Here is a 27,932-nt window from a genome sequence, read left to right as displayed (position 1 = left end):
CACTGCACCTCAGAGCCGGGCAGTGCTTGGCAAGAGGCTGGTTTACGAGGAGCACTGGCGTGAGCTGCCGAGGACAGTAGAGTCGAGGGGAGGGGACAGAGGAGGGGAAGCGGCTGCAGAGCAGAGGCACAGGGGCACTCCCACCAGCAGCGAGGCTGCCGCGAGGCTGCACAGAGCCCCTGGGAGCACTGGATTGGCGTGAGGGGTGGGCAGTGCTCGGGTGCCCAGGGCAGGGCGGCAGTGACTGTGGCGCCATCCTGAAGCCCTTAGGAGAGGTGGCGCGGCAGGCCTGGGTGGGCGCCGGGCAGAGCGGGGCATGGGGGCACTTCCATGTGCCGCAAGGGTCACACAATACACACTCAGGGAATGGGGGGTGGGGAAGGAGGAAGGGGCACGGCCTAGTGAATGACCACCACGGCAGGAGCAGGAGGCAGCCTGAGAGAGGGCACAAAACAACGAGAGAAAAGGCCTGGTCCTCGGGCAACCTGGGGAAGAGTGGACGACAGAGAACCAGAGAGACCAGGAGGGAGGCCACCAAACGTGCGGTAAGCTCCTGCTGCTGGCGAGAACAGACAAGGGATGGCACTGGAACGGCAGACCTGAGCCGTCGGGGGGGAGGGTGCCTTCCTCAGGTGACGCATCGTGAAGGGACTTCTCTACCTGATCGCCTTTCTGTCCAGCCTCGCCATCCGCACCACGCTCTCCTTGGCTCCCCTTGGAAGGAGAGAGAAAAAAGGAAAGAAAGGTCAATGGAAGTTTGGTTATGGGAGTTAAGTACCTGCAGTCTGCAAAGTGCTTAGATGCGTGACAGGCTCCTGGTCAGCACCGGGTGTCCGCCATCTGTCATCCCTGAGCATCACTGCCAGGATCATCATCTCCACCACCCCATCACAGTCTCCTAACTGTCCCCATGTTGTCACCACCACCGCCATCGTCACCACTGCCCTCGAGACTCTCCTCTCATCACCTCTGTCTCTGTCAACGCCATCACTGTTGCCACCATCACATCACTGTCGTCATTGTCACGGCCAGGGTCAGCAAGACACTCAGAGTAAGTGGATGACCAAAAATACCTATATAGACTGACCCTAAAAGTACCATTCAGAGGTCCAGTGTCTTCACGGTCACGCATCCGGATCTACACGTGCTGTGTTCTAATGGAAGGTATTTCATTAAAATGTTACTAAATAGAAACACCGCAGTCTCTCTAAAATAACGCATTCTCAGGAAATTAAGTCCTTGGCAGAGAGTCACTCCTTCCAGTTACGGTCCTAGTGCTTCTCGTCTTGGCCTCTGGAGCAGCCCGCACCCCTCTTGGGTCTGTTTATTAGTCCAGTAAGTGAAGGATCGGGGGTCAGTCTAGGGGGTCCTTCTGGGCCCAGACCCCCAGTTCTCTTGTAGAAGCGCCAGGCCACGGTCCTTCACGGTGACAAGACTCCCTGATGGCACTCCCTCCCTCCTTCCCTGAGGGCGTCGGGAGGGTGAGGTGAGCTCATGCCTGTAGGTGCTCAACGCCATTGTTCAGAGGAGAATACAGCGGGTCCCAGGGGAGAGCTTCTGTCCCAACAGTTTTGCATGTGATCACGTCTACCGCTTCCAAACCTAGAAGCTAGAGCACCGTCTGCATGCTGCTTCATAATCAATGAAAAGAGGTGGCATCCGATAGCACACTGCTTCCCTGACATTTAGGACAATCGCCTCAAAGTAAGTGCTTTCCTTTCAAATTCCAGCCCTCGGACCGGCTTTCCAGCAGTCTGAACACCCACCTGGGAACAATGGACACGTCGGTGGCTCGGGCTCCCCACAGATGTCTTGCCTCCCTGCCCACGGCAGCCAAAGATCAAGGCAAACACAACCACCCCCATGCCTGACTCACTTCCTTCCAGAGAGGGGACTGACATTTACAGAGCCCTTACTTTGCTGGGCACTCTGCCAGGGCTTTCCATATGAAATCTCATTAAAAACATTCCTTTATTTATATCCTAAACTGATGTTAAAAGTCCCTAATATGTCTATGATATCTAACTTAGCCAGTAAGTCTTCTTTTAACAATACAGATTATTAATAGAGTTAGATTAAAAAAAAAAATCTGAAGACCCAGACAGGTTAAGGTATTCACCTGAGGTCACACAGCTAATAAAAAGAAAGGTCTGAATTCTAATCCAGTCCAGTCTGTCTGACTATCAAATAGCCAAGTTATCTCTCCCTGACAAGTTACTTTCTTGAATGTTTCCCTAAGCCATGATGACTGGTTCCACTAGCTTATTTATTTTTTATTAGTGCATTATAGTTATACGCAATATTGGGATTCATTTTGAAATAATTATACAAGCATGGAACATAATTTGCTCCACTTCGGTTCCCAGGACTTCCCCTCTCTCTCCCCTTCTCCCTTCCCTGTTCCATTTCCTCTACTCTACTGTTTTTTCTTTCATTTATTTATAGTGTTTTCAATTAATGCATCATAGAGATACATAAGGTGGAGTTCTCTGTGGGAATCTGGTCAGGTCCACTCCATCCCTCCTGCCTTTTCCTGTCCTCCTCCCCCTCCTTCCCTCTCCACTGATCCCCCACTGGTTTGGGTTCCACAATGCTAAGAGCACTGGTTTCCTAGTTGGGAAGGCTGATTGACACCCCGACCGCAGGTCAGGCTCCTTGTTCCACCCGGGATACAACAGTCAGTGAGAAAGGTGAAAGACCCAGTGTGCCTGGAATTGTTATTCCAGGGCGAGGGCCAGTTCACGTTCAGTTCTCTTCAGAGGTATTTGCTGGGGAGCCCTGGTAAAGACCTAAAGCTCCCCACTGAAAATAAGAACGAGCCGCCTCCCTTTCTTAGAGTACTTTGGAAAATTTGTTGCTGTGACTTCCTTCTCTGCTTCCTTGTGATGTATGTAAATCCTTTTAAAAGCTAAATTTGTCTTTTGCCTGAAATATGATCCAGGAACTCAGGAATGTCTTTCTGGGGGCCTAGGAACCATCTCTTTGGAATATATTCAGCAAGATAGCAGTTTTCTCTCCCAGTTCCCGTGGGAGGGTAGGAGCCTCAGTTGGGCAGGTGCCCGTTTTCCAGGTGCAACAGACCACCTGTCATAAGGACGGGAGGCTTTTCTCTCTCCTCTGGATAAGGTCAATTAGCAAACACAGGTGGTAACGCCAGTTACTGGGAAAGTCTGGGTACCACACACCCTGGACAGTGCAACTGGGTCCTCAGCTCGAGGACTGGTTACTGGTCTCCCTGAGAGTGTGTTGGCAATGGCAGAGCGGGCTTTCTCTCCAACTCCACAGACTCTCCAGGGCCTGTGATGCTCATTGCCTTCTGGTTTAATGCTTAGACGTTATTGAATTTTTTCTCTCTCTTCTACCTTGGTGGAGAGGTTTTTCTGGCTTGGAAAACAATTTCATTTGCTTCTAATTATACTTAATTATAAATTAATATAAACATAAATGACAAAATTATGATAAAAATTTTAAATTGCATTTTCAATTATTTAGAGGTAACTTTTATACCAGGGGACCTTCTAAGGATGCCAGGCTTTCTGAAAAGGTAATTCTCTCAGGGGTTTACAAACCATTGAGGGCAGGGCCTAAACTTCTCAAATGGATGTCTCTGCTGCTCTCAGGAAAAACCCTGCCTCTGAATTTTGCATATTGTTTCACTGTCTAGAAAATCTTCTCCCACAGGTTTTTGACAAATCCCGGCCTAACCCTTGCATGCAACTGAGACCCAAGCTCATCCCAGTGGCTTTCACAGGTTAGCACTTGTCCCATGGGCTGGTTTCCTTAAAGTCATTCCCTCTTCTCCTGAAATCTGTGGTAGCTGCTATCAGCTCAACTGGAACAAGAGTTCAGAGGCCCCACTAGCAGTGGACTGTATGAAATACTTCGAGCTGTGCTTTGTAAATGTCTCTCATTTAGTCCTCTTTTTTCTTTGTGTGTTGAGATACACATTCTTTTATGGATGAAGGACCTAAAGTTCAGAGAAGTCACACATATGCCCAAGTTGTATAATTAGTAAGTGAATTCCCTTAGCTTTTAAAAAAAAGTCAGTAGGGCAGGCTGGAGAGCTACCAGCTTCCAAAACCCAGGGCCTGACCTATGGTTCTGAGAACTTCTACACTCAGTGTGACTTTTGAGAGAGTCACTCACTGGCCTGTTGTTCTTCTTCTCCTTCAAACCCTGGAAGGCACAGCCCAGGTCTGACCTTTCTCCATACCTCCTGACTTGGGAGGAAACTATTTAAGTGGATGATGACAGAGGCGTTATGTGTAGGAGGAGATGCCTGGTCAATTAGCGAACCCAGGTGGTAATGCCAGTTACTGGGAAAATCTAGGTGGCCACACACCATGGACAATGTGGCTGGGTCCTTAGCTCGAGGACTGGTTATTGGTTATCCTGAGAGCATGTTGGTTCTGCACAGGACAGGATCCTGTGGGCCTTTCTGGCAGTACCAACAGCAGCAGTTATTACATTATCTGCCTCCCAGAATCATCCTGAACCTCCATGAGAGGATTTCTGCTCCTCAGGGTATCTCCAGATCCACCATAGACTCCCTTTAGACCCCATTTCTGTTTGGTGGATGTGCAATGAGAGGAAATGAAATGCTTTCCATGGGGGCTACAATAATCATCACCTCCAATGCCAGGGAGGCCTTTACATCTGACTGCAGAAGTACTTGCTTCCAGGGTCAGCCCTGTGAATAGCATCTCACTCCTCTTTCCTCCTCCATATGGACCATAAATACAGCAGCCACCATTTCCAAACCCTGTGCTTCAATGAGTGTTTGGTGCAGTTTTACACTCCTAGAATGCAGCTCTGTAACTAACCATGGTATTGATTTTTCCCAGCTCCAGTCCCTAAAGAGGGCAGCTGAAAATCTGTAAGAGAAAGCCTGGGTAAGCTGCTTTCCAGATACCCAGTCACATCTACAAACAAATGAACCAAGTCCTCTTGGAAGCACACATGACCAGGGAACACTCAAGGCCTTCAGTTTCAGAAGAGTGCTAACAGTGATCCTAAGTACTCTGTTAGTGGTACAGTAACAGTCTACACATTCATCTGTGTTTTCTTGAGTGCAGCAGAGATACGTGGAAATGGCTTGAGTTTGAAACCAAGGACCAAGGCACAGACCCATGAGAATGCAGAGGAGCCATTAACCCCTCTGCAACGCATTTGCCCAATAATAAATAGTGATAAGGGGAAGAAGCTATTTACAGGGGCACCATCAGAGTCAGATACACTAGCCCATTGCCCTACACCAGGAGCTGTCCTGGGTGCTGATGCTGGCAGAGGTGTAACGGAAAGCTAACTGGTGGGGTCCTGAGGCTAAACCCACAGGGAGAGGCCTCACTTGTGTGACCTACTGGTGGCGTTCTGACACTTCCTCTTGCTACACCTTGCTTTCCTCATCTATAAACAGGGTAACAGCTCCACCTCCCAGGACTGCTGATCCTTGCCGGCGGCTATGCTGCAAAGCAGTAAGTTGGCCCTTAAGACACTGGGTGCACTGCGCACAGCAGCTCTGGAGAGTTCACTGTGGAGTGTGGACACGGAGCCCCAGGGGCAGCTCAAGGTCACCATCAACTCCGGGTGGAGAAGCAAGATCTGTCTTTCAGACACAGCACTAAGTTTTGTTTTCCTGGATGAAGTTTTCTTTGGTTTCTCAGAATATTTAAAAGAACAAACCTTCTTAAAGTAGATTGTAAGGAAATACACAAAAACCATTCTCCCAAATCATCAGGCTTAGGCTGATAGAGAAAACAGCCCATATTTATTGGAGGAAACTCTTCATCTGTGTAATTGATTTGCTTTTGTTTCTCTGAATAAGGGTCATCTCTTCACAAAGGCCAAGCCCAGCAGCCAGGAAGTTGACAGCAAAGGTGACTTAAGGACCGGCTGAAATTATAGGCCCACAGGATTCTCCAGGGGGAGCTGAGCCTCCAGCAGTGACCCCAGAAAGGAAGGGCAATACACAAAGAGCAGCAGACATTTAATGTTGCTACAATTCCTTGGTGCCTCCCAATCTAGCACTGCCCTAGGCAAAATCTCTCGTTCTATCTATGCTGAGACCTGATATCTGTGGTTTTTGAAGCACAGGTCCTGACTGTCAAACCCTCTAACTCTTCACACTGTCTATGGATCACAAATGCTGCACATCTTAACTTGCCAACTAGGGCCTGGGAGACCTGAGTATCTCCCAACCTGATCCACCATGTTTTTGTTGGTTTGATTGCTTTGTAATAATCACAGTTATTTATTCAACATTGTTCCCCAGGGCCGGACCTCAAGCAAATCAAGGGAAGCATTTACCTTTGGTACCCAAAGCCTCAGTAACCAGGATGAATAATATTCCAATGAAATATTGTGAAGAGTCAAAATCAATGCAAAATAATCCAAAATGGGCAAGGTATTAAACTGTTAATAAACACAGGGATCTTGGATTAGGGAAAGCAATTCAGTGGAATGTCCTGTCTTTATTCTAAATGTTGATATTTTGTTCCTAATCAATCTATTACACTAATTTAAAATTTAAAATATTGCCTTAAAGGATTATTTATATTGGTGACTGAGGTTTCTGGCTTCCCCTTACGTTGTATGCCCAGGACATCACCCTCACTCTGGCCCTGTCACAGCGTGACCCCAGGAGCTAAAGGACCAAGGATACTGACTGAGCACCTGCAAGGCTCCAGGTGTGGACGGGCTCATCCCGTCTCCAGCTGTGCCACGGGCCTGTGGGTTGCTGCTCTTGGATACCCCCAGTTAATGGAAACAGAAGGGCGAAGAGGTCGAGAACCTCCTGCACCTCACAGCTGGGAGGACGTTCCAGCCCTACATCTTGATCTCTTCCTCTAGTGACAAGTACAAGCCTCCTCCCAGTCAGAGGAGCCATGCTACACCCAGCCACAGGAAGAGGCACAGGGCACAGCTGTCCCTGAGCATTGGGTACATCATTTGGAGTAGCACCAAGGCCACTGGACACCAGGGAGCATCCCCAGGGGAGTACCACTCGGGAGTGGGAGGTGTCCTGCCGCCATGCCAACACTTAAGTTCTCTCATGGAACACCATCACCAACAGCAGCCAAGACGTTCTCAGTCCAAGAGGGCAGCCCTGCCTCTTCTGTGGCTGAGACCAGTCTGCTCTCATCCCAGGAGGCCTCCCAGGTGTGAATCCAGAGCTCATGCTGGCTTTAAATGACTTTTAATGTCCTCACACGAGGACAACACCACTCACTTGCATTTGTAAAACACTTTCATGATATTTTTTAGAGTGCCACGTTGTAAATGTGTTCTGTGATCAGCCCTGACACATCAGAAGCTATCTGCATTTGCAGCAATAGTGGGCAGAGAAGGTGGGCGCCTGATCCCAAAGCTCATGCCTTAACCAGCAGGCCTCATACACGCCAGTCAGTGCAGGCAGCTCACACTGAGCAACCCTCAGGGATTCCTAAGTGAGCAACTGAGGCTCCGTGGTTGAACTGAGTTGCCCCTGGTCACTACAATTGTCAGCGACATGATCAGACCTGGAACGTGGGTTTCTGATTTTAAGACCACAGTTCCTTTACAGCTGCCATCACTCTTCCTCATACATAGATGAACCAGCGAGATGAGAAGAATAGGCATGTGGGGATGTTCATGAAGTCTCACTGACCTGTGGTCCAGCTACTCCTGGGGGCCCAGGGAGGCCTTGGGGCCCAGCATCTCCCTGTAGCAGGAACCAAGGGAGAAAAAAAAAAAAAAAGACAAGAATGAGTGTCTAGAGCCCATGTCCAGCGTCCTCACCAAGCCAGACTTGCACACCTGATCACTGATTTCCACTGTGATGTCCCTGCATCCAGCCCCACCTCCAGTATATGTAGGCAAAGGGTTTGTCACCAAGTGTTTCTATGCAATTGTGTGCACGACCACTACTAGTGTGGCTGGTGGGTAATGGCAGCAGGACCCACGGGAGCCCAGCACCTCCTGCATCCCCTGTTCACACCCTGGGTGCCCCAGTTGTACCAGGATTTGTCTGTGGCCAACAGGATAAGGCAGAGGTGATGATGCTGTGTCATTGCAGGGATTACAGTGTAAAAGTGTCTGGCTGTCACTAGGGAGCTCTGTGGTGAGGCCCGTGTGGGAAGGGGTGGGGCCTCCTGTCAACACTGGTGAGGAAATGAGCCTCAGCTAAGAGCCACAGAGTGACCCCCCTGGAAAGGTCTTTGCCACACAGAACCTGAGATGACTGCAGTCAGGGCTCAAGGGTTACCCAGGAAGACGAGCCAGAAGGCCCTGGAGAGGCCGCTCCTGGATTCCTGCCCTTCAGAGCTTGGGAGGAAGTAGGTGTCTGTTTTGGGGCCGATTTGTAAGTGAGGGGTGGCCGATACACAAGAAGAGGGGAGGCTCTGTTGGAGTAAGAGTTCAGGGTTGTGCAGCATCTCGCGTGTGTGCGCCTGCTTCGCTGCCCTTGTACCTGCATAACTACACGTGCACAGTTTGCACTCTGGTTGTCTTCCTTCTCTGAACGCCAGGGATGTCACCTGCCTGGCTCTGAAGGGGATGCCTAGGTGGGAGGACAGGGCTTTGCAGCCACCTTCCAGGCCCTGCCAGCAGTGAGTCCTGAGTGGTGTGAAGGCCACAATTGCCTGAGTTGCCACTACTGTTTCTCAGCATGTGACACATGTCTCACCCTGGTGATGCAAGAGATCTGTGGTGGAGAGTCCAGAAAAGGATTCAGCTGAAGATTTCCAAAAGTGATTTGCAGACCCTGCCCCGAGAACCACGGAGGACGAATCCCTGAGGTGAGACTCCTGGCATCCACCCCTAAATTCTACACCTCTTAACTCAATCGTCATCTTCTGATTTGTTTAAAAGCAAGCCTGGGGAAAGACCCATACCATGGAGGGAAAGATGGCCAAACATGTCCCTTTAGTGTCCCACATGATACAAGAAATGCTACAAATCAAATCGGTACTTATTTTTGATGACTTGACCATCAGGGGAGTCTAATCAAGTGAAAGTATTCTTAGTGGAGTCAGTTTTAGAATTGCCCACTGTCTCCCTGCAGAGTTCCAGGCTATGGACCAGTTTTTGGTATCCTAATGCACACATGGGACGGCACTGGCTTCCTCAGGTCTGTGGAGCAGAGGAGGACACTGCTTAAGGCCCAGAGAAGAAAAGCAAAGGGAAATTTCACATTTGCATTTGTATCTGTTCCATGTAAGGGCAAATGCAAATTACATACAAGAGACTTACCTCTCCTTGAAGAAGGGGATCAAGAGGCAGAGTGGAGGGTTGGAAAGGGGAGGCGATGCAGAATGAATTCTTTAAAAATCGTGTTATGTGCATATATAAATATACAACAGAGAATCTCACCTTTATGCATAGGTAGAAGGAACCAATCAAATATAGATTAGTAGGTGAGTGAAAGGAAGCCTAGTGGAGGAAAGAGAATGGGGGAGGGTAGGGAGCACGGGAGGAAAAAGGGGGGACCAGGAACTGAGGTCGACTCCATGCATGTGTGAACTTGTTGGGATGAACCCAACTACTTTTAAAAAGAACACAAGGCAGAGACCCTACCTTAACATCTTATCTTGGCACGTTCACCTTAAGTAAGCGGTCATTGTGAGGTCCTTCTCTCTTTAGAATGTATACAAGTCCTTTTAAAAGCCACATTAGGATTTTGCTAGCTTTATCATCTAGGAATGTCTTTCTCAAAGACCCAGGATTCATCTCTTTGAAATAAAGTCAGCAAGAAAGATAACTGTTCTATCTCCCAATTCCTGCAGGCTGGTAAGAGCTCTCCCCAAGCTGCAGAACCACCTTGTAGAGAGGGAAGGTGTCTACCTTCCCTCGGGATCTGGCCTACTAGTGACACAGAGGGCCACCTGTTACTAGGTGAAGCTCAGGGAAGACGGGTGACAAATGGTGATGCTGCATCCTCCTGAGGACTAGTCACTGCTGATCTTCAGAACGGGTGTGCACTGCACAGTGTGTCAGCTTGGCTAAGTAAAGAGTGAGGCTCTCTCTGACTCTACAGTCTCTGAATGATGCCTGTGGCGCTCTCGCCTTCTGGTTTACTGTTTATTCATTATTAATATTGTTTTCTTTCTCTTCTACCTTCGTGGATGGGTTTTCTGAGTTGTGAGGCTTCATTTTCCATACATCCACGGAACTACCTACTCCCCATTCTGCACAAAACAGACCATGAGCTTCATGAGAACAGGGTCTCAGCCTTTTTCTTCTGAGTCCTTCCCTGTGTCTACAAGTTGACTGACAAATAGGACACACTTAGTAGGGTGTCAAAACAGGTGATGACAAAGAAATGGATGGAAGCATGGATAGGGGGATGGAAGGAAGGAAGGAAGGAAGGGAGGGAGGGAGGGAGGGAGGAAGGAGGAAGGAGAAAAGGAAGGGAAGGAAGGGAGGGAGGGAAGGAGGAAGGAAAGCAGGCTGGCTTTATGAATCTGAAGGCCTACCTTGGTGTGGTACCTAGTGGGTAGCCGAAGGTTGTTGGATGGTAGAAGAAAAGGAGGAAAGGCCAGTCCTCTTTTCAAAGAGGGTGTGACTGAGTGGATAATGAATGAGTAACAGCTAAATGTCCTAGGCATTCTCTCTCTTGACACTATTCTCACGACTCATTTGTATTATCTCATTTAACATTTACTGCAAGGAGAGAGGAGGGGAGGAAGAAGGGGAGAATTAGAGGGACAGGCCTGGAGCAGGTGACTCCCTCCTGTGTGCAGGAGGTAGCTACAGTGAGGCAGTGAGTTCCACTGGACGCTGCTGTGCTCCAGGCGGGATGGTCTGAATGACTGGACATCTGCGTGTTCTGGAATGTCAGTCAACACTTCCTTCCAATGGCAAGACTTACAGATGCCCTCCCACCATTTCTGTAGCTCTGTCCGCTCAGCCCAGTGCCCCCATTACCTCTAACCCCTCAAAGCCTAAATCCTTCAGAAGGTGTGAATACCAGTGTTGGAACTCCAGAAGGCTCTTCACTGCAATGGCGAAGTCCAAAGCTCCCTCTTTTCTCCTTACCTTTTTCCCTTCCGTGCCTTCTCTCCCTGGCTTTCCCGGAAGACCTTTGTCCCCTTTAAATCCTGGCAGACCAGGGAGGCCTGGGGGGCCAGGAGGGCAGTCATTGCACACGTCCTGAGAGAGGAAAGAGAGAAGAAATAGATAATAGTTACTTGCAAAGTGGCCCGGTTCCTACCTTTCTGGATGGAGACTTTGTTTTTATATGCCAGCAAAGATGGGAAAGAAACGGGGGCTGAGTCATTATCCAGACCATTGTGTGTTAAAGCTCTGCATTTCAGCACTGATTTGTCTGCTTTATTGCCCTACTTTAGACCAGCCATTCTGCTGGAAGCACGGCCTGAGAAAATGACATAGAAAATGCACGTACCTGTGTACATTAAAAAAAAATTAACAGTGCAGATTCCAGACTAACATTTAGTATTGCTAAAACGGCATGCTCAGTTCCCAGGTTAGAGTCAGACAAGGCTGGGAGCTGAGGTCTTCCTCCTGTTTGCAGAAGTAATGTGGTTTCTGATGAAAGGAGGAAAAGGCGCAGCAGGCCACACCCTCAGGACTTTCTGCTGGGACGTGCAACCGAGCTCTCACCCTGCTTCATTTTTTGCCCAGGGGAGGCATTCGGTAAACATTCTCTGGAGTGGAGCTCATTTTGCTTCTTCGAGGCAGGTAAGTGCTGTCCCTGGAGTTGGTTAGAGTTCTCTCAGCCCAGGGAGTGTGCCCTCTGATGTGTCCGTGTCGCCTGCAGACCGTCCAGTCTGGAGCACAGCATTCCCCCAGCGGGACTCCCTGGCCTCACCCTAGCCCACCTCCTGCCCACAAAAGACAGGCACCCTCCAGGCCCTTCTCTCTCACCCTCTTCCTCTTCCTCCCCTCCTTTCCATGAGTTAAATGAGATAACAAATAAGTCATGAGAATAGTGTCGGGAGAGAATGCCCAGTGCATGGAGCTGTGACTATTCGTTATTCACTTGGTCACATCCTCTTTGAAAAATACTTGCAAAGGCTCTGCTCTGTTAGGCACCATGCTAAGCTTTGGGACAGCCGTGAGCATGTGTCCTGAAGAGCTCATGGCTCTTGGGTATCGGCCAACACGAAGTAGACGCACTAAGGCCTACTGAATGCAGCGCTGAGGGGGCCTGCAGAGGCGTGGGGAGACGTGCGCGTGCTCAGTGGGGTGCAGTCTCCCGGAAGCAGCATTCCTCCATCTTTTCTAGCGCAGAGGCCACTCCGGTCCACACTCCTTCCACTTGTTTCACTTCCACTCCGTCTTTGAAGATGCTTTAGAAGCTCCTACTCCAAGACCTCCTGGTGGCCTCAGGACAGAGGCAGCTCATCATGCTCCCATGGACCTCAGAATGTCCCACAGTTGAAGTACTTGTCTCACTGTCAGAGTGGTCTGTTCAGAACTCCATCGCCTCCCCACCAAGCAGAGAAGAAACTGAGCTCTGAGAGCACAGAGGTAGAGTCTTTTCTCCTTGCATGTTCAAATCGTAACAGTGGCCCGCCGTACATGAGTTCAATGAATGAGCAGACAGGGTCACCCAACCACCACCAGTGGACTGAGCAAGGAACTACCTGACCTTTTGGAGTCTTCCTTCAGTCTGAGGCTGACTGGATTTTTTGGAAAGTGAGGAATGCTAATTATTAGGGATGTGAAGCAAGGGTAAATGAAACAAGATGACTGTGGTCGTTCTTGATTTTCAGACAATCAGCAGAGCAGGGATGAACTCACTACTCTTAGTTGCTCTCGTACAGTGCTTAAAACAAGATGCAGCTGCGAAACACGGTGACAATTGGAAATTGGGGAGGTAGATGGGTGGGTGGGTGGGAGCATAGATGGGTGGTGGGTGGATGGGTGGTTGGATGGGAAAGAATAAAGCTAGCCTGTGACAGCAAGCATTCTGGCCATTGAGGTTTGGTTGGATGAGGAGTGTGCAGTGAAGATGGAGAATAATTCTTTGCAGCAAAATTCTTACAGAGCTTCAGGAGGTTGTATCTGAGCAATACAAAAATCTTTCTTCTTTCCAACTTCTGGCAGGGCTCTCAGACTGGGCCTGCCTTAGCTGCAGACTATGCAAAATAGTCCCCTGAAGACCAGATCTACCAGCAGCTCCATAAATACCAGTGAGGAAACTGTCCTTAGACTACTGTTTCAGTCTATTCAGTGAGCACAGCGTGAGACCTGGTGCCACAACAGTCCTAGTGATGCTCTCTTTGGCTCCTGGGATGCCCAACTCCATCCCCCCTCACTCCTAAACCTTCATGCCATCTTCTGAGAGCATTTCACACTTTCTCTGAATTCCCCGAGACTGGAAATTCCTGTTTCCAACCAGGTGGGCTTGTCCAGACTCCAAGGAAGACTCTGTCCATTTGGCATTATGGCTTCTTCTCTGTGAGCCTCAGTCTCTGTATATGTGACATGGAGACCACAAAGTTCTATGACAAGTGAGATAATGGATGTGAAATGTCTGATACCATGTATGGAATGCAGTGGATCTTAGCTGCGTCATATGTCATCCGGGTTTTAGTTATTATTTTACTCCTGAAATCTGCTGTCCCTTCCTATTCACAGACTAAACACCCTGGATCATCAATACTAGCTCCAAACACTTTGGCTTACCAAGTTAATTCAGGCAAGTCATTCAATCTGTCAGAGCATTTCCCCATCTGTAAATAAGCATCATTCTCCTCTTAAGGAAATTTTGAAAATTTAAATTAGAAAAGGCATGCAAAGTGCCCAACAAGGTTCAGAGTTCATTGTGTATAATCTATAAATGTTGAATATCTTCTAGTCTCTACTCCTGCCTTTTGTCTGAGACATTTTAAGCTAACCTGGCTTACTGTGTCATTACAGGCAGTGTTGTGTTCAGCACAGTACAGACTAACAAGTAAATAAATACTCAATAAAACGCCTACCACATGATGAATGCTGCGGTCCTTGTTATGCGGAAAAAAACAATCATTGCTTCTAGGATGCAGAGATCATCTCCAGTCACCTCATTCAACTCTTCCCTGGGTATCTGAATCATTACTACAATAATCCTACTAAAGGACTGGGTAGTTCACATCTTAAAATCCCTAGATGACAGGCAGGAACTCACTAGTTGCCTGTATTTCAATGGATAGCTGTCAGGAAGTTCTGGTTCATGCAGAGATGAAATTAGAGAGCAGACAGGTTCTGTGCAAAGGATGTGGAGTTGGTCATGCTGGGTGCAAGTCTTGGCTCTCCTGCTACAGCTCTGTGGCCTTGGTCTACCAATTTACCCACCTAGGCCTCAACCTCCTCATCTGTAAAATGCAGACAGTACAGAACACCCCATAGAGCTGTTTGTGAGGACCGAATGAAATGTTTATGCAAGGGATGTCTAAAGGAGTCATCCTGAAATTGGTCTCCCTGGGCACAGTTTCAACTATGGAAGTCCATTTAACAGGGACTCTTAGAAGATGAATTTTCTACCCAGGCAGTTTTCCAACTAGCAGGATGAGATATGTGATGTTATAAAATTCTACAAGGGAGAGATAAATATTCTGTACTAAAAGTTGTCTTCTTAGCCGGGGAGGACCTGCCACTGGTCGCCTGGACTAGGCCACAGACTTTAACCCACGGCATCATGTCCACAGCAGCTGGCTATAAACAGAGGGAGCTGCAGAGTTCTGCAGGCCTGGGCAGACCCACCCAGCTCAGGCTGCTGCCTACAGGTTCCCAGGGCCAGAGCAGCACTGTGGGAGCTGGGAGGCTCCAGGGTCCACCCTGACCATAGTGCTCCCTTCCCCACTGAGGTTTCAGCTGCCTGGATGACACAGCTGAGGCCCTTAGCACTTAGGGGAGTGAGCACCTTAGCACCTCTGTCTCGATGCCACGCCCCGAGGCATTGTGCTTAATCCTCAGTGTTCACTCCTGGTATTATTGGCGCAAAGATTGGACCATCTTAAGGATGATATGACTGTAGGGGAGAAAGGGCAGATGCAGAGTGACAGAATTATGAGAAATGATCTGGGTTCACAAAAGCCTGTAATAAACAAGGGATTTAATCAATAGATACTGATTTCTTGTCAAGTCCCTGACAGTGGGAAAAACTCTCATGTCAATAAAAATCAATTATTATTATGCTACCACTCATTTTTTTAATAAAATGTATAATTTTCTATGAAGGCATCTCAATGCATAGGGAGACTGAGAGTCCCAAGTTTAAGAGGAGCATCTTGTTTTCTTTTGCCTTCCTCCAGTTTCTTAGAATGCAGGAAATGAGGTAAGGATCATTTGCATGAAATCTAGTGCCACACCTCCCCAGAGTTAGACGAGGGCTTGGAGAGACAACCAAGGGTCCTGCACACTCCCTCGGCAGCTGCTGCTTCTGCAGCATGAATCTCCCCTTCTCCTCTCTGCCCAGCCTTCTGGCTCCTCACCATTTAAACCTGAGGCCTTGGCCAGGTGCCTGAGCACCCCAAGATGCCTCCTGGAGGACTCCAGTCACATCCTGCTCTTTGCCTCTGGGATTATCTTCAACCTCGGCTGAGTTATGCTCAACTTCTCAGGGTCTTTGTCTCTCATGGGGAAATCAATCACGGTTCCAGAAACCAGGCAAGACTACACCAAATCTGGACCCATCCCAGCTAAAAGCCTAGCAGTTGTTTTCTGCACCCTCAACCTGGGCTTCTTGCCCTTGCTCCAGCAGGACCTATGAACAAGCTGTGTGACTCTGCCTCGGACCCTGTTCAGAGCATAAGGCACCCCATGTGGGCTTTAAAGTTGACCTTTACCCAAATGGTCTATTTTATTAAGAGGTCGTCATAGCACCTCTTACATGAAAAGAGAACTTGGGTAGTACCTGTCTCGCAGAGTGTGACACTCGAATAAGAGGTGTGCATCAAGTACTTAGCAAGCCCAGTCCAGAACCTTCCACTCCATGTCTGCATTGTCCCATGATGTAGCCACCAGCCACAGTGAACATTAAGTACTTGGAAAGTGACTAGTGTGATCAAGGATCTCAGTGTTTAATCCTACTTTTCTTAATAGGTTTAAACTTAAATAGATGCATGTGGCCAGTGGCTGCCATATTGGATAGTGGGGATTTTAGCACATCAGAGGGCACACAGTGAAATCTCGACACGTGCTGCTATTATTGTTAATGATATCATTTATGTGTTCAGAGAAAACGACTGAGATAACTCAATCCCCCCCATCACCATTTTCAACAGGCATGCACATTTATTGTATGCTTTTACCTTAACTAAGAGATTTATGTCCCCTGGAGACAGTAGTGAAGAAAGGCCCTGTCAAAGTAAAAAAAAAAAAAAAAATACATACATACATATGTGCGTACAGACAGTACATTCCATGCATCTCCAGGAATTGAATGGCTTTCAAGGTGCAACTCACCTTGAAATGTTACTCATAACACATCTGTGCATGCATAGGACACAACTGCCCATTCAATGTTTCCAGCCCAGGGCCACCCAAAGATAACCCTTCCAAGGTAGCCACTGCTGGGGCTGCTGACCCTGGCCACATCTGAATGACTTCCAGCCTTTTTAATCCCCAATCTCCTTCCACAGGCCCTCTCTCCTCTCCCAGTGGTCCTTCCTCTTCACCTGCATCAAAATCTGATAGGTCATAGAGGTACTATCTGCACTTCACCTGTCAAGGATCTCCCAGACAGGCAAAAGCTGTTGCTATCAGCCATTCACAGCTAGTCTGAATTGAAAACAAAAGTCACAGGTAAACAGCATTTTAAACCTTATCTGCTATTACGAACTGAAAATCTTTAATTCTGGAAAGGAGACTTCAGAAATCAGGAGTCATCACAAAGCCTCTGAAGGTACATAAGCTACAGGTCACTGAATTCACATTCAAGCCATTGAGAGGTGGACTGTGGCCAGCCTGGAGCCTGAGATAGGGTGAAGGTTCAGTTCACATTTTGGTGTAGGGAACACAGGCTGGAGAGGAAAGTGGAAATGAAAGGCAGACATTAAAGGGAAGAAGGGGTTCTTAGGTGAGAATTAGAGATGGACGTGCTACTGAGAGAACTTCAAATTCTGGAAAAGGAGGACTGGAAGACCTGCCCAGCAGAGGCAAGGCTGCTGACTGTCCTCTGTCTCACCAGGAGTGGGAGACACAGCTAAACTTGTGGTGGGTGATTCCTTCTGAATCGGTTGGACTCCAGGTATATGAATTAGAAGCCATCTCGCAACTTGGAGAGACCTGAAGCCAATTTCTGGCCATTCCCCAGTTTCTGACACCATGGGATTCCTTCCCATCCCAGGACTGACAAGTCACCTGACGGTGGTAACCTAAGTTTTCACGAGGTGAAGAGTGTGGTGGCTGGAAACGTGCTCAGACTGCTCTCTGTGCTGATGTGCTCAGTAATGCCCCCAACTCTCTGGGCTGCTGAAAGAAGGGGAAACCCAAGAGGGACTGGGGTCCCTCTGATTTGGAGGTGCTTGAAGGAATCACTAGCACTGCTATGAGCACCCACTTAGCATGCAGTCACCAAACACAAGGTCAATGCTCTTTAGCTGTTGGGGACAGGCCCTTTGGAGCAAGGCCAAGCTTTGCCATGCAGCAGATTAGAATTTTAATTTAAAAAGGGAAAGGCTTTATTTTGAAGCCTTACATGTTTCCCTGGGAAGGTCATAATAGTAGGAGTTCAAGTTGTTGACACTGGGACATTTTTAGGCTACTGGCATTGTATTATCTGGGGTATTTTTACACTGTATTTGAGCTTTGTAAGATGAGAGTGAACTCTATTAGACAATGTGGTTGGACATTAGTCACAGCAGGAGAGAGGAAATGGGTGAGTTTCCAGTGTACAGTGTGGTCCTAGGGATGGCTTCACCAAGGTCTTTCTCTGATCCACTTTTCTGAACCTCACAAGAAAGGCCTCTGGAAGGTACATAGGAACAGGTCTATGCAGGGGCACTGGACTTAGGACGGTGGACATGCAATGGTCCACAGCCTGTCTCTTCAGCAGGAGTCTGTCACACATGGTAGATTGTTATTAGGCCCAAAGACTTGAGACAAGAAATGGCAGGAAGTGTTTGGCTAGAGGACCTGTCTGTGTCCCACCTGGACCCTCCTTACTCCTGGTGCACCATCTCCCTGGTATTGGGAGTGCTGGCTGGAAATGCCAGGGAGGTCACAAATCCAGTGACTGTCACCAGGATACCAAGGGCAGGACTTACCTGAAGGTGGGACAGCTCTGAGGCACGGCCCATGCTCTAGACTCCATGTGGGATCAGGCCAAGGCCAGGCATGAGCTGAACACACATATCCAACGGGCTTCTCCCCATCACAACCGCTTCTCCTCCTCCTTACAGGTTTCACCTTACAAGCCCTCCTTCAACCCACCACTGGCACAAGGATGCCGCTGCAGCCTCTGCTTTCAGAACATTAACCATGGACACGAGGCTTGCTGGCACAGGGCTTCTGTGCTACTCCGCAGGTGGGTACTGCACTGGAAGAGCACCAAGTCGCTCTCTCCACCCACTGATTCACAACTGTGCTGTGAGGAGTTAACACAGCAGGCCTGGGTTGTCCAAACCCTATATAATCCAAAGAAAGATACAGCTCCTGGTGGTCCCTGGGTATCACCTCTAAGTCTTCAGTATGTGCTACCTGGCTAGAACATATTCCTTTACCTGGGGTCTTGGCCAACACAGGCAGTCGATGCTAACAAGGTTATTTATGGTAGGACCCTTGGCCACACAGCATCAATATGCCCTCTGGAGAGGGTGGAGGCTGAGTAATTAGGGCCAGTCATGTGAGCACCCCACGTCTACATGACCAATTCCCAGTAAAAACCCGGGGCACCAAGGCCAGGGTGAGCTCTGGTGCAGCACCTTGTGCGGATGTCACACGTTGCAGCTGGAAGGCTTAAGCACACCTGGCAGGACTCTGTGGGAAAGCGTAGCAGGAAGCTCCTGCCTGGTCTCTCCTGCCACCTTCCCTAGACACTTTTTTCTCTGCTGATTCTACTCTGCATCCTCACCCCCTGATATGGCATGGGCATATATGCATGGGCATAACCACTGCCCCAGTTCTGTGAGTTCTAGAAAATAACTGAGGGTGCTCTTAGGCACCCCTGACACAATGACAGCTCTGATCAGTGAGGCCAGAAACTCTGAGCCACTGAGCATCCCGAGGGTCACTGGAGGTCATGCGTTCCATGCATTTAAAGGCAGTCCACAGAAGACCTTGTCCTCTTTCCGCATTCATGCCTTCTGCGCTCTGTATCTCTCTGACCCTTTCTGTCTCTTCCTCTACTTCTTTCTATCTTGGTTTCTGTCTATCTATCTCCATGTCTCTGCAGCTGTCTGTCAATCTCTGCACCTGTGGTGGTCCTGTCTCTCTGTGTACTTTCATCTGTCTCTCTCTCCATCCTCTCTCTGTAGCTTTCTGCTCTGTGGTGATCAGCTGAGAGACGTTCATGATTGCCACACTGTTGGCTCAACTCTGTCAACTTCATTCTCTTTGCAGGGAGTGTCAAGGTCCACATGTGGCAGACATCATTTAAACTCTCGCTTGTCTCTTGCTCGTCTAACCCTGCGCCTCACCCACTTCCCCAGGACCTCCCCTTGCACATGGAAGTGGTTTCCCCGAGCCTTATCTGGCATAAAGCTGTCCCTAGCCTCAAACAAGACTTTATGCTCATCCCTTAGAAGGCTTCCATTTCAGGACCCTCACAGTCAACCACGATCCCTGTCCTGGTCTCTGCTGGGCCTACCAACTCAGATCATGGGGGTCTCTGCGCCCCAGGTCCCTGTCTGAAACCTGTAGCAGCCAGACCTGCAGAAGAGACAAGAAGCCTCTTGGATCCACCCCAAGGTGAAGCTCCTGCCCAGGTAAGCATCTTGGTTCTAAATCCAGATCATGGGCTCACTCCTGAGACCTGGGATCCCGCAGGCTCAGCGGCCACCATCTCTTCCTTCCTCTGGAGCATCTCCCAGAGCTCCATGTCTGCACAGCTGCCTGCCGCCCACCCTGACTGCTCAGCCTGTGTTTCCTTCCCTCCAGGAGGGAAGGCCGCTGTGCCTGGTTATTTGGCGAAAGCTTTGGGTGTTTCTGGCATTCAGAAGGCACCCCAGAAGATGAGGGTGCTGGGCCCCAGTGCAGCCTGCGGGACTCCAGGCTGTTCTGCAGCCAGACTGCCCAGACTCAGCACTCGGGTGGTCCACATCTGCTTGAGCTTTCATTGCACCCACAGTTCCCAAGTGAGGCAAGAAAGAACATCTCTGCCACTCCGAAAAGTGCCCAGTGCAACCCAGCACGGAGTAGGGAATGGTGAGTCGACAATCCGCAACAGAGGCTGCTCTTGTCAGTCTCCTCACCCTCAGGCCCCTTTGTGTTATCCTCTGCTGTCCGATTCTACGCCAGGGGAGGCTGGGCCCCTCGCACTGTATCCCAGGGCGTGCTGACCTGCTGGCCTGTGCTTGAGCTGGCGGGCGGGGGCACTGTCGGGAGACCCTCCGGAGGAGCGAGCCGTGCCCTCCCTCCCACCCTCAGGCCAGTTTTCTGGCAGCGACTGAAACCACAGCCACAGCGCTCACCCCACCACCTCAGCTCTCACTTGCTTCTGAAAACAAGCACAATTGGCAGCACTGCCCAGTGACTTGTCCCCGGGTCTCACGGCACCCTATCGACCCCTCTGCCCACGGCTGTGGAAAGCCCCTCGTGAAGCCTCTGGAAGCTCCTGGGCTGCGCTTTATTTCTCACTGGAGCTCTGACAGTCCACACTCGTCCAGAACGGTCAGGTGACATACTGGCTTTCCAGGAGGCCCTCTTTCTCCTGGATTCCCTGGTGTGCCCTATGAGAAAAAAGACAGAAACTGTCAACTGTGATGAGCACATGATCCTGATCTACCCTGCCCACTTCCTCTGCCAGCCTGAGAATCTCCCACGTGTAATGCGGTGGGGAAAATGATCACCCAACTCTGAAGATGAGCACCAATAAAAATTCATGGTTTCCAAGCTCAGTTGAATATTCAGGGCTTCCCAGGAGGCCAGTGACGATGTCAAACACTTACAACAGAGAGCCACCCTGCCTGTCACCTCACTGTAAACATGAAACTGAAATAAACTCACACACAGAGCAGGCACGCACAAGCGCATGTGCACGCACACACACACACACCCACACTCACACACACTCACACAACCCTTTTGCAAACACAGGGGGAGGGACTGGCTTTGGAAAGGAGAGTTCTCCTATTGGACTGGCTGAAAAAAACAATATTGATGGGGGGCAGTTATATTTGAATATTTACAGACAGGAATCAGAGGGTAACTCTCTTTTTTGAAGCAGAATCTAATGAAGGGAAGAGGATTTTAATTCTCCTGCTTATAGTGAACTCAAAGCACAGAGATGAAAAGACACACACTATTGCTTCCTCATGCCAGACACCTCTCCCCTAAGAACTCAGGCTGTCATTCATTCCTAAGGTCAACAAGTGTGGATCAAGTACCTTCTGTGCCTGGCATGCTGTTATCAAGGATCTACAGATGCACAGACCCATGGATCCAGATCTATCTGAGCAAAAGACAGTAACAAACGCAAGAGGACACTGTTGTCACAAAGTGAGAAGTGACACACTCTCAGGAGCATGGACACACCTGTGAGATCCCCTCTAAGGGAGAGGGCCATTCCCGGGAAGGGGCAGGAAGAAGCCCACAGAGAAGGTAGTACCCAATGCAAGCAGGACTGACTGGCTAGCTATGTAAGAAACTGGACAAGAAGTCGAGACACTGTTCTGTGGGAGACCCAGGAGCACACACATGAGGAAAAAACCTGGACAATACAAACTTATAAGCCACAAACATAAAAGGGTTTTAAATAAAGATCCTGGGATCCCTGGAAATCCCAGCTAAGTTATCAAGCTGGCCACATGGTTAAAAGAGGCCAGGAGAGGGTGGATGATGGACACCCAGGGGGACTCTGAAAGACTTGACCAAGCCCACGGCATTTCTCTTTACTTACATCCTGACCAGCTGGTCCCTGGGGGCCGGGAAATCCAGGTAAGCCTCGCAATCCCTGAGGAAAAGAAGAGAAGACATCCAGAGTGTAAGCAAATAAGGCCCCACTTGCTTGGTACTAGTTGACTGTCATTGCACAAATAGCCTGCTGCAGTTCGCACATCAACCGTATGTGCCCAAAGCACCCTGCTCTGTTCACTGTGCTCTGTGCAGAGGGAAGTACCGAATACACAGAATTCTCAGGAAAACCTACCCTCAGGGCCTGGAGACCCAAGCCCCCTGTGTCAGGCTCCTTGTCTAATTGGAAAGGACAGCTGCTGGGTAACCCAGGCCTGAGTGCAAATCCCTTCTCTCCCTGGTGCATCCTGTGAATAACTAGCTCAATAAGTGTCCTGTGCAAGGCCCTAGCACAATGCTCTGTCCAAATGACATTCCTCACTTCTTAAAAGAAAGGCAATTCCATTCCATTTAAAATTTCTGAACAGCATCAGAAAACTGTACAGCTCTATTTTACTATGGATCTCATTTCTTGTAAGACTCTTCCTTAAATAGAGCTGCAAATGGAAACCAGCTTTTCCTACTGGCGGGACTCACGCTACGCTACCTGCTGCTCCAGAACTAGCCCTGCCTCTTCTGGGGCCTCCACAGGCCTCCCCTCACACCCAGCCCTCCTAGAGTCCCAATTCCTTATCTCCACTTTGCCACAGCTTGCTCTAGAATTTCATGCCTATCAAGCAATAGCCCTGAACCTCAATTTCTTCATCTACAAAAATCCCAATCCTTCTTAATCAGAGAAATCATACAAATGAACATCATTTAAAACACGTGTCCATGACTGAAGGTACAATATCATCCCAGGTGTGAGTAGACAGCTCCTCTTCTAACAAGTGAGTTGACCATTCTTATTTACCAGGGAAATTTCGTCAATGGTTGCTGCTCGTGAGGACACATGCCACCCTGGGTCTCTCAGCATAAAATAAGCCCATCATATCTCCACCTGACTCAGGGGTCTGTCTTGCAGACTCAGAGAAACCCCCTCATTTGTTCATGGCCCTGTGACTGGAGGGGAGTGAAACCAGAATTCAAAATCCGTTCCTTTGGCAATTTGATGAAATTAATTAAACTATGGCCATCCTTCTGTACTGGATAGATGCCAAGGAGCCAAGCCAGCCTTGCTGGCCCACGTGAAAATGGGCATGATGGATTAGGTGACCCAGCCCCTTCCCCTCAGATCCATGTCCATCACGTCCTGTCCCACAGTCCAGTGCTCATACTTTAGAGTCTGCACCATTTAATGTTAGGAATTTTCTGGAACTACTTTAGTTTTTGGTGCCTATAATTTAAAAAATTGTTTTGATTAGAGCAGAATTCCTCTAGTGAAACCCAGTCCTTTATTTAAAGCATACTGTACCGGGGGCCCTTTGTCTCCTGGTGGTCCGGAAGGGCCCTAACAAACAAACAAACAAACAAACAACAAATTAGTAAGCAAGTAGGAAGGAAATGCACCTTTAAACACGCCCTGGGGGTTTTATCTAAGCTAGGACTCGGACTGCCTTGAAGGGGTCGCTAGCTTCTTCAAGTCCACTGCTGCAAGCTCTCATACCTGCCCACCCCAAAATGTTGTTCACTGAAGTTTCCCAGGAACCTCCTCCATTTGTCCCCAAATGCATGCCACCCATTGTCATTCCCACATGACTCCTGACACCTGCCCCAGCTCTACGCCATCACTCTGGTGTGGGATTAGACCCAGCAGCCCTTGCTGCCCCGTGCTACACCCATTGGAAAAGTACTGGTTCTTCCCACTCAGGATGGGCTGAGGCACACGATGGCCAGATTTAAGACCCTGGTGGACAATCCAGGTGTTATGGTCTGGATGTAAAGTGTCTTCCAAAAGCTCACATGTGAAACAATGCAAGGTTTAGAGAAATGACTGGGATATGAGAGCCTTAACCCAATCAGCGAGTTAATCCCCTAAAAGGGATCAAATGAGTGAAAACTAAAGGTGGGTAGGGTGTGGAGGTGGTGGGTCCCTGGAGGTGTTCTTTTGAGGTATATATTTTGTATCTGGGGGGGGTGGAGTCTCTCTCTGCTTCCTGAACATCATATGAGGTGCTTCCCTCTACCACACTCTTACGCCATGTTGTTCTGTGTCACCTTGAGCTCCGAGGATTGGAACTCATCCTCTATGAACCAAGGCCTCTGAAACTGTGAGTCCCCAAATAAACGTTTTCTCCTCTACAATTGTTCTGGTCCACACAAATGCCAAGGTCCGAACAGTATGATGGACCATAACCTAAAGGTATGCCCATTAAATACATCTTGAATAAACAGAATAAGCATGATTTGAAGTACACAGTTGAGCAATAAGGAGAGTAGGGAGAAGTCCAGAGGTGTAGGCAGAGGCAGGGAAGAAGCAGGACCCTAGCGCACTGTGGTCTGCTGGAGGTCAGCAGGGCTATACAGGTTGTGCAGGGCAGGAAAGCGTCTGTGGGCTCTTTTGACCAAGACACTAAAATGCAAACCAGGAGGCAGAGAAAGGACATTGAATACATTTTAACACGGGTCTTCAAACATTTCCATAAGTGGACAAGCAGTGAGCACCACAGGCTTAGTATGGCAGGGTCTCCATCACAACTACTCAACTCTACTGTTGAGTGTGAAATTATCCATAGACTGTCTCTCACTTTCAGCCTCTTTGAAGTCTATCTCACTCGAAAGATGATTGAAACAGCTAGACACTGGCATAGGGAGGACTGGCAAGGGAAATTCAGGGTGTGGAAGGATGGGGCATCCCTTTGCAGGTCTCCAGTAAGGGTTGAAGTGACATCGTGTGAGCAGCTAGGACCTCTGTTGGCAGGTACAACAATAGCACTTCCTTCCACACCCTGAGCTATGCCATAAGGAGGGGTAGTAGGAAAGAATGGAGGAACTGCGGATTGTGCAGAGGGGAGTGAGGGCAGGGGAGGGGTGTGGGGATGGGAAGGACAGTGGGATGAGATGGATATTATTCCCCCGTGTACATGTGGGATTACACTACCCGTGTGACTGCACCATGTTCAGCCAGAGGATGAGAAGTTGTGCTCTGTTTGTGTACAATGTGTCAAAATGCATTCTGCTGTCATGGATAACTAATGAGAATAAATTAAAATTAAAATAAAAGAACCTTAGCCAAAGTCAAGCAGGTGGATCTTCAGGCTCAGAGTGGCACTTCTGGTCTACGTAACTCAGAGGCCATGGCTCCCTCCATCACATGGGCTCTGTCGGGCTATAAGTCAGGGTGCACGTGGACCAGCACACAAGCATGGGAACTGTTCACGTCTCAGAGTAGCTCCCACCAAGGCCCTGGACACACACTTCAAGGATCGGAGGCAAGGGACAGCTGGCCTGGGGAGGTTGCCAAGTCGTTTTAGCATCACTCTTTGCTTTCAAATTAAATTCCATGATCTTCCTCAAGCATTTAAATTGTTCATTAAATGAGGCTCCCAATTTCCTTTCTGGTGTCATTTAGTACAAAATCCACAGGGAAGGACAGATTTTCTGTCCCATGGTCTCCTTTGCAAGTCTTAGCACTCCCACAGCTATTTTGTCTGTCCACTTTCAAGTCATGTGAGCATGCGCGCAGGGGGATGGGGGCACATTGAGCTGTCGTGGCTCCTGAGGCTGAAGCCTGAGTGTGGCCCTGGTCACTACGGCCCTGGCCTCCAGGGTCATATCCTCTGAGGTATTTGTTCAAAAGCCACTTTACCCAATACTCCAATTTCAGCCTTCCATACCAGTTTCACCAAAAGGAACTGCTACTCCTTGAATAAAAGACAGGCCAGGGATCTGGACAAAGAAGGTTCATAGCAAGCCTCGGCCACCTTGCCATCCAGAGGGCGAGGCCATGATCAAAGGCTGCTAGGCTGTGTCAGAGTCTCAGGGTCAACTTGACAGATCCCCACTAGCATAAGATAAAATAAGGCAATCATCAAAAGGAAGGATAACTGCAATATGTAAGTTTAAAGCTATGAGTCCAAAATTATGCTTAATAGACAAACAAACATCTCTCTGGTCACCTTTGCAAAAACTCAAGGAACCAAGTCATTATTTGAGAACCACCAGTGGGAAAGGCTGGAGCATTACTCGTTCCCTTCCATATGAGGTTTCCACTGGGTACACAGAGGGCAGATGAGGGAGGTTTCTCTCTCCCAAAGTATTCCAATGAATGAAGAAAGGGGCATCCATAGAACTATAGGAACATCAGTTTGCAGTCCTTGACATGCTAACTGATGGAAGCGTTGGACATCAAAGGGCATAAACATCACAAAAGAGACTCCGCCAGACATCCTGTGCCTCCTGACAGCTGAGCACACCACTATGAAGTGCCCATAAAAACATCAGACCTGACCCAGTCTCCAGACCTGATCAGAATCAAATGGTCAGAACCACAGGGACAGAGGGATTTGCAGCAATCCACAGCATGGGAAGCATCAGAAGACCAAAAAATAAAGCTGATTTCATCAATAGACAAATTTCAGAAGGCATCGAAAAGAAGGGAGGCAAAATATAGAAATTAGTCAAAAAATCAACCAATGGCTACGTGTTTACTTTCCTTGGCTCTTGATTCAAAGAAGAAAAAACTGCCAAAGGCTGGTATTTGTGAAACAATTAGAAACCTGAACAGTGGCAGACACTTGATGGTGCTGTGAACTGATTTGGGGTGTGTGATAATGACTAAGGTGTGATAATTAAAACAGGTGAATAAGACAAAGAAATTTTTAAAAATGTTGCTAGACATGTAAGTCAATAGTTCAGAAGCAACAATGTACCCAAGAAGACCCCAGCACAGGTCACAATGACACGTGCAGTGAACACGTCACTCCTGTGTCCAGGTGCAACAGTGGTGTCACGGAATCCGAGGTTCCCCCAAAGCCTCAGAGTTAGAGGCTGGGTGACCCCTGCAGCAATGCTCAGAGATGGGCTTTGGCGAAGTGATGGACCATGATGGGCTCTGGCCTCATCCATGGGCTCAGCCATTGATGGGTCCATAATTCAATGGACCATTGGGAGGTGGTGAACTTAGGAGCTGGGAAGGCCCTGGTTAGAGGAAGGAAGTCCCTGGGCTGTATCCCTAGAGGGCATATCTGGTCCCCAGTCCCTTCCTCTCTCACTCCTGTTTTGTGGATGCCCCTCCCTACCCTCACACCATGATGTTCTGCCCCATCACAGGCCCAAAAATGACTGAAACCATGAAGCCAAAATAAATATTTCCTTCTTTGATTTTCTCAGGTATTTTGTCACAGTGACAGAAAGCTAACAAGTGGATAAGGCATTTGTTCAGTCAGAATGCTGGGTCCAACCTCGCTCTACCAGGTCCCCAGTGTTCCCTCCTGAAAGGAGGGGTCTTCACATCCCAAGTCTGTCTCCTGATTTATAAGAGGAAAGGAAAACGGGAGCCAGCCTGGTGGGAGAGTTAACTGAGAGGTGGCTGTGAGATGCAGGACTTCTAGACCTCCGCTCATCCCCTGCAGTTAGCCAGTAGAGGGTGGCAGGTCATTTTTCTTACCCTTTGTTTTAGTGGCTGAAATCTCCATCATTATTGAAACTTTTCTTGGAAAGCAGAGGAGTACAAAAAGCAGACCCTTTGCTGAGGCACCTGAAATGATTTCTCGCACAGAATCAGTTTGTGCGCTTCTTGGTGCTCTCAGGCTACCAGACCACTGGAGGGCAGCCGGCCTGACTGGTGTGTGCGCTCAGCACCGAGGCTGAATAAGGCATCGGAACACCAGCTTCAGGTCACGGCAGGCTGTGACGGCTGAGAAAGACGTTGGGGAGAGGACGTTTTGACATCACATGGGCCAAGGCAGGGAGCCAGGGGTTATTACCAATAGCATCAGGTCGTGACCCTTCCAATTCCCCTGACGATGCTGCAGAAACCACTGTTGCCTGGTCATGAGGAACTGGTGGGCAGGAAG

The 27,932-nt window shown here is 48.9% G+C and overlaps 1 protein-coding gene across 1 annotated transcript in view; it reads right to left on the bottom strand.

The window, feature by feature from the left end:
* The window catches only part of Col22a1 (collagen type XXII alpha 1 chain), a 235,778-nt gene that overhangs the window by 39,657 nt on the left and 168,189 nt on the right, over positions 1-27,932 (bottom strand). Inside the window, exons 41-47 of the mRNA XM_047525428.1 lie at positions 23,390-23,425; positions 21,983-22,036; positions 20,769-20,813; positions 16,236-16,283; positions 11,014-11,127; positions 7,646-7,699; positions 661-714 (exon numbers count right to left, since the gene is read on the bottom strand). Of these exons, the coding sequence (XP_047381384.1) occupies positions 661-714; positions 7,646-7,699; positions 11,014-11,127; positions 16,236-16,283; positions 20,769-20,813; positions 21,983-22,036; positions 23,390-23,425 (405 nt within the window). The remainder of the gene's footprint in view (positions 1-660; positions 715-7,645; positions 7,700-11,013; positions 11,128-16,235; positions 16,284-20,768; positions 20,814-21,982; positions 22,037-23,389; positions 23,426-27,932) is intronic.

This window comes from Sciurus carolinensis, chromosome 1 (assembly GCF_902686445.1).
Source record: "Sciurus carolinensis chromosome 1, mSciCar1.2, whole genome shotgun sequence".
Taxonomy (NCBI): domain Eukaryota; kingdom Metazoa; phylum Chordata; class Mammalia; order Rodentia; family Sciuridae; genus Sciurus; species Sciurus carolinensis.
Note: the sequence above shows the minus strand (reverse complement) of the source record. Positions and strands in the feature narration are given on the sequence as shown.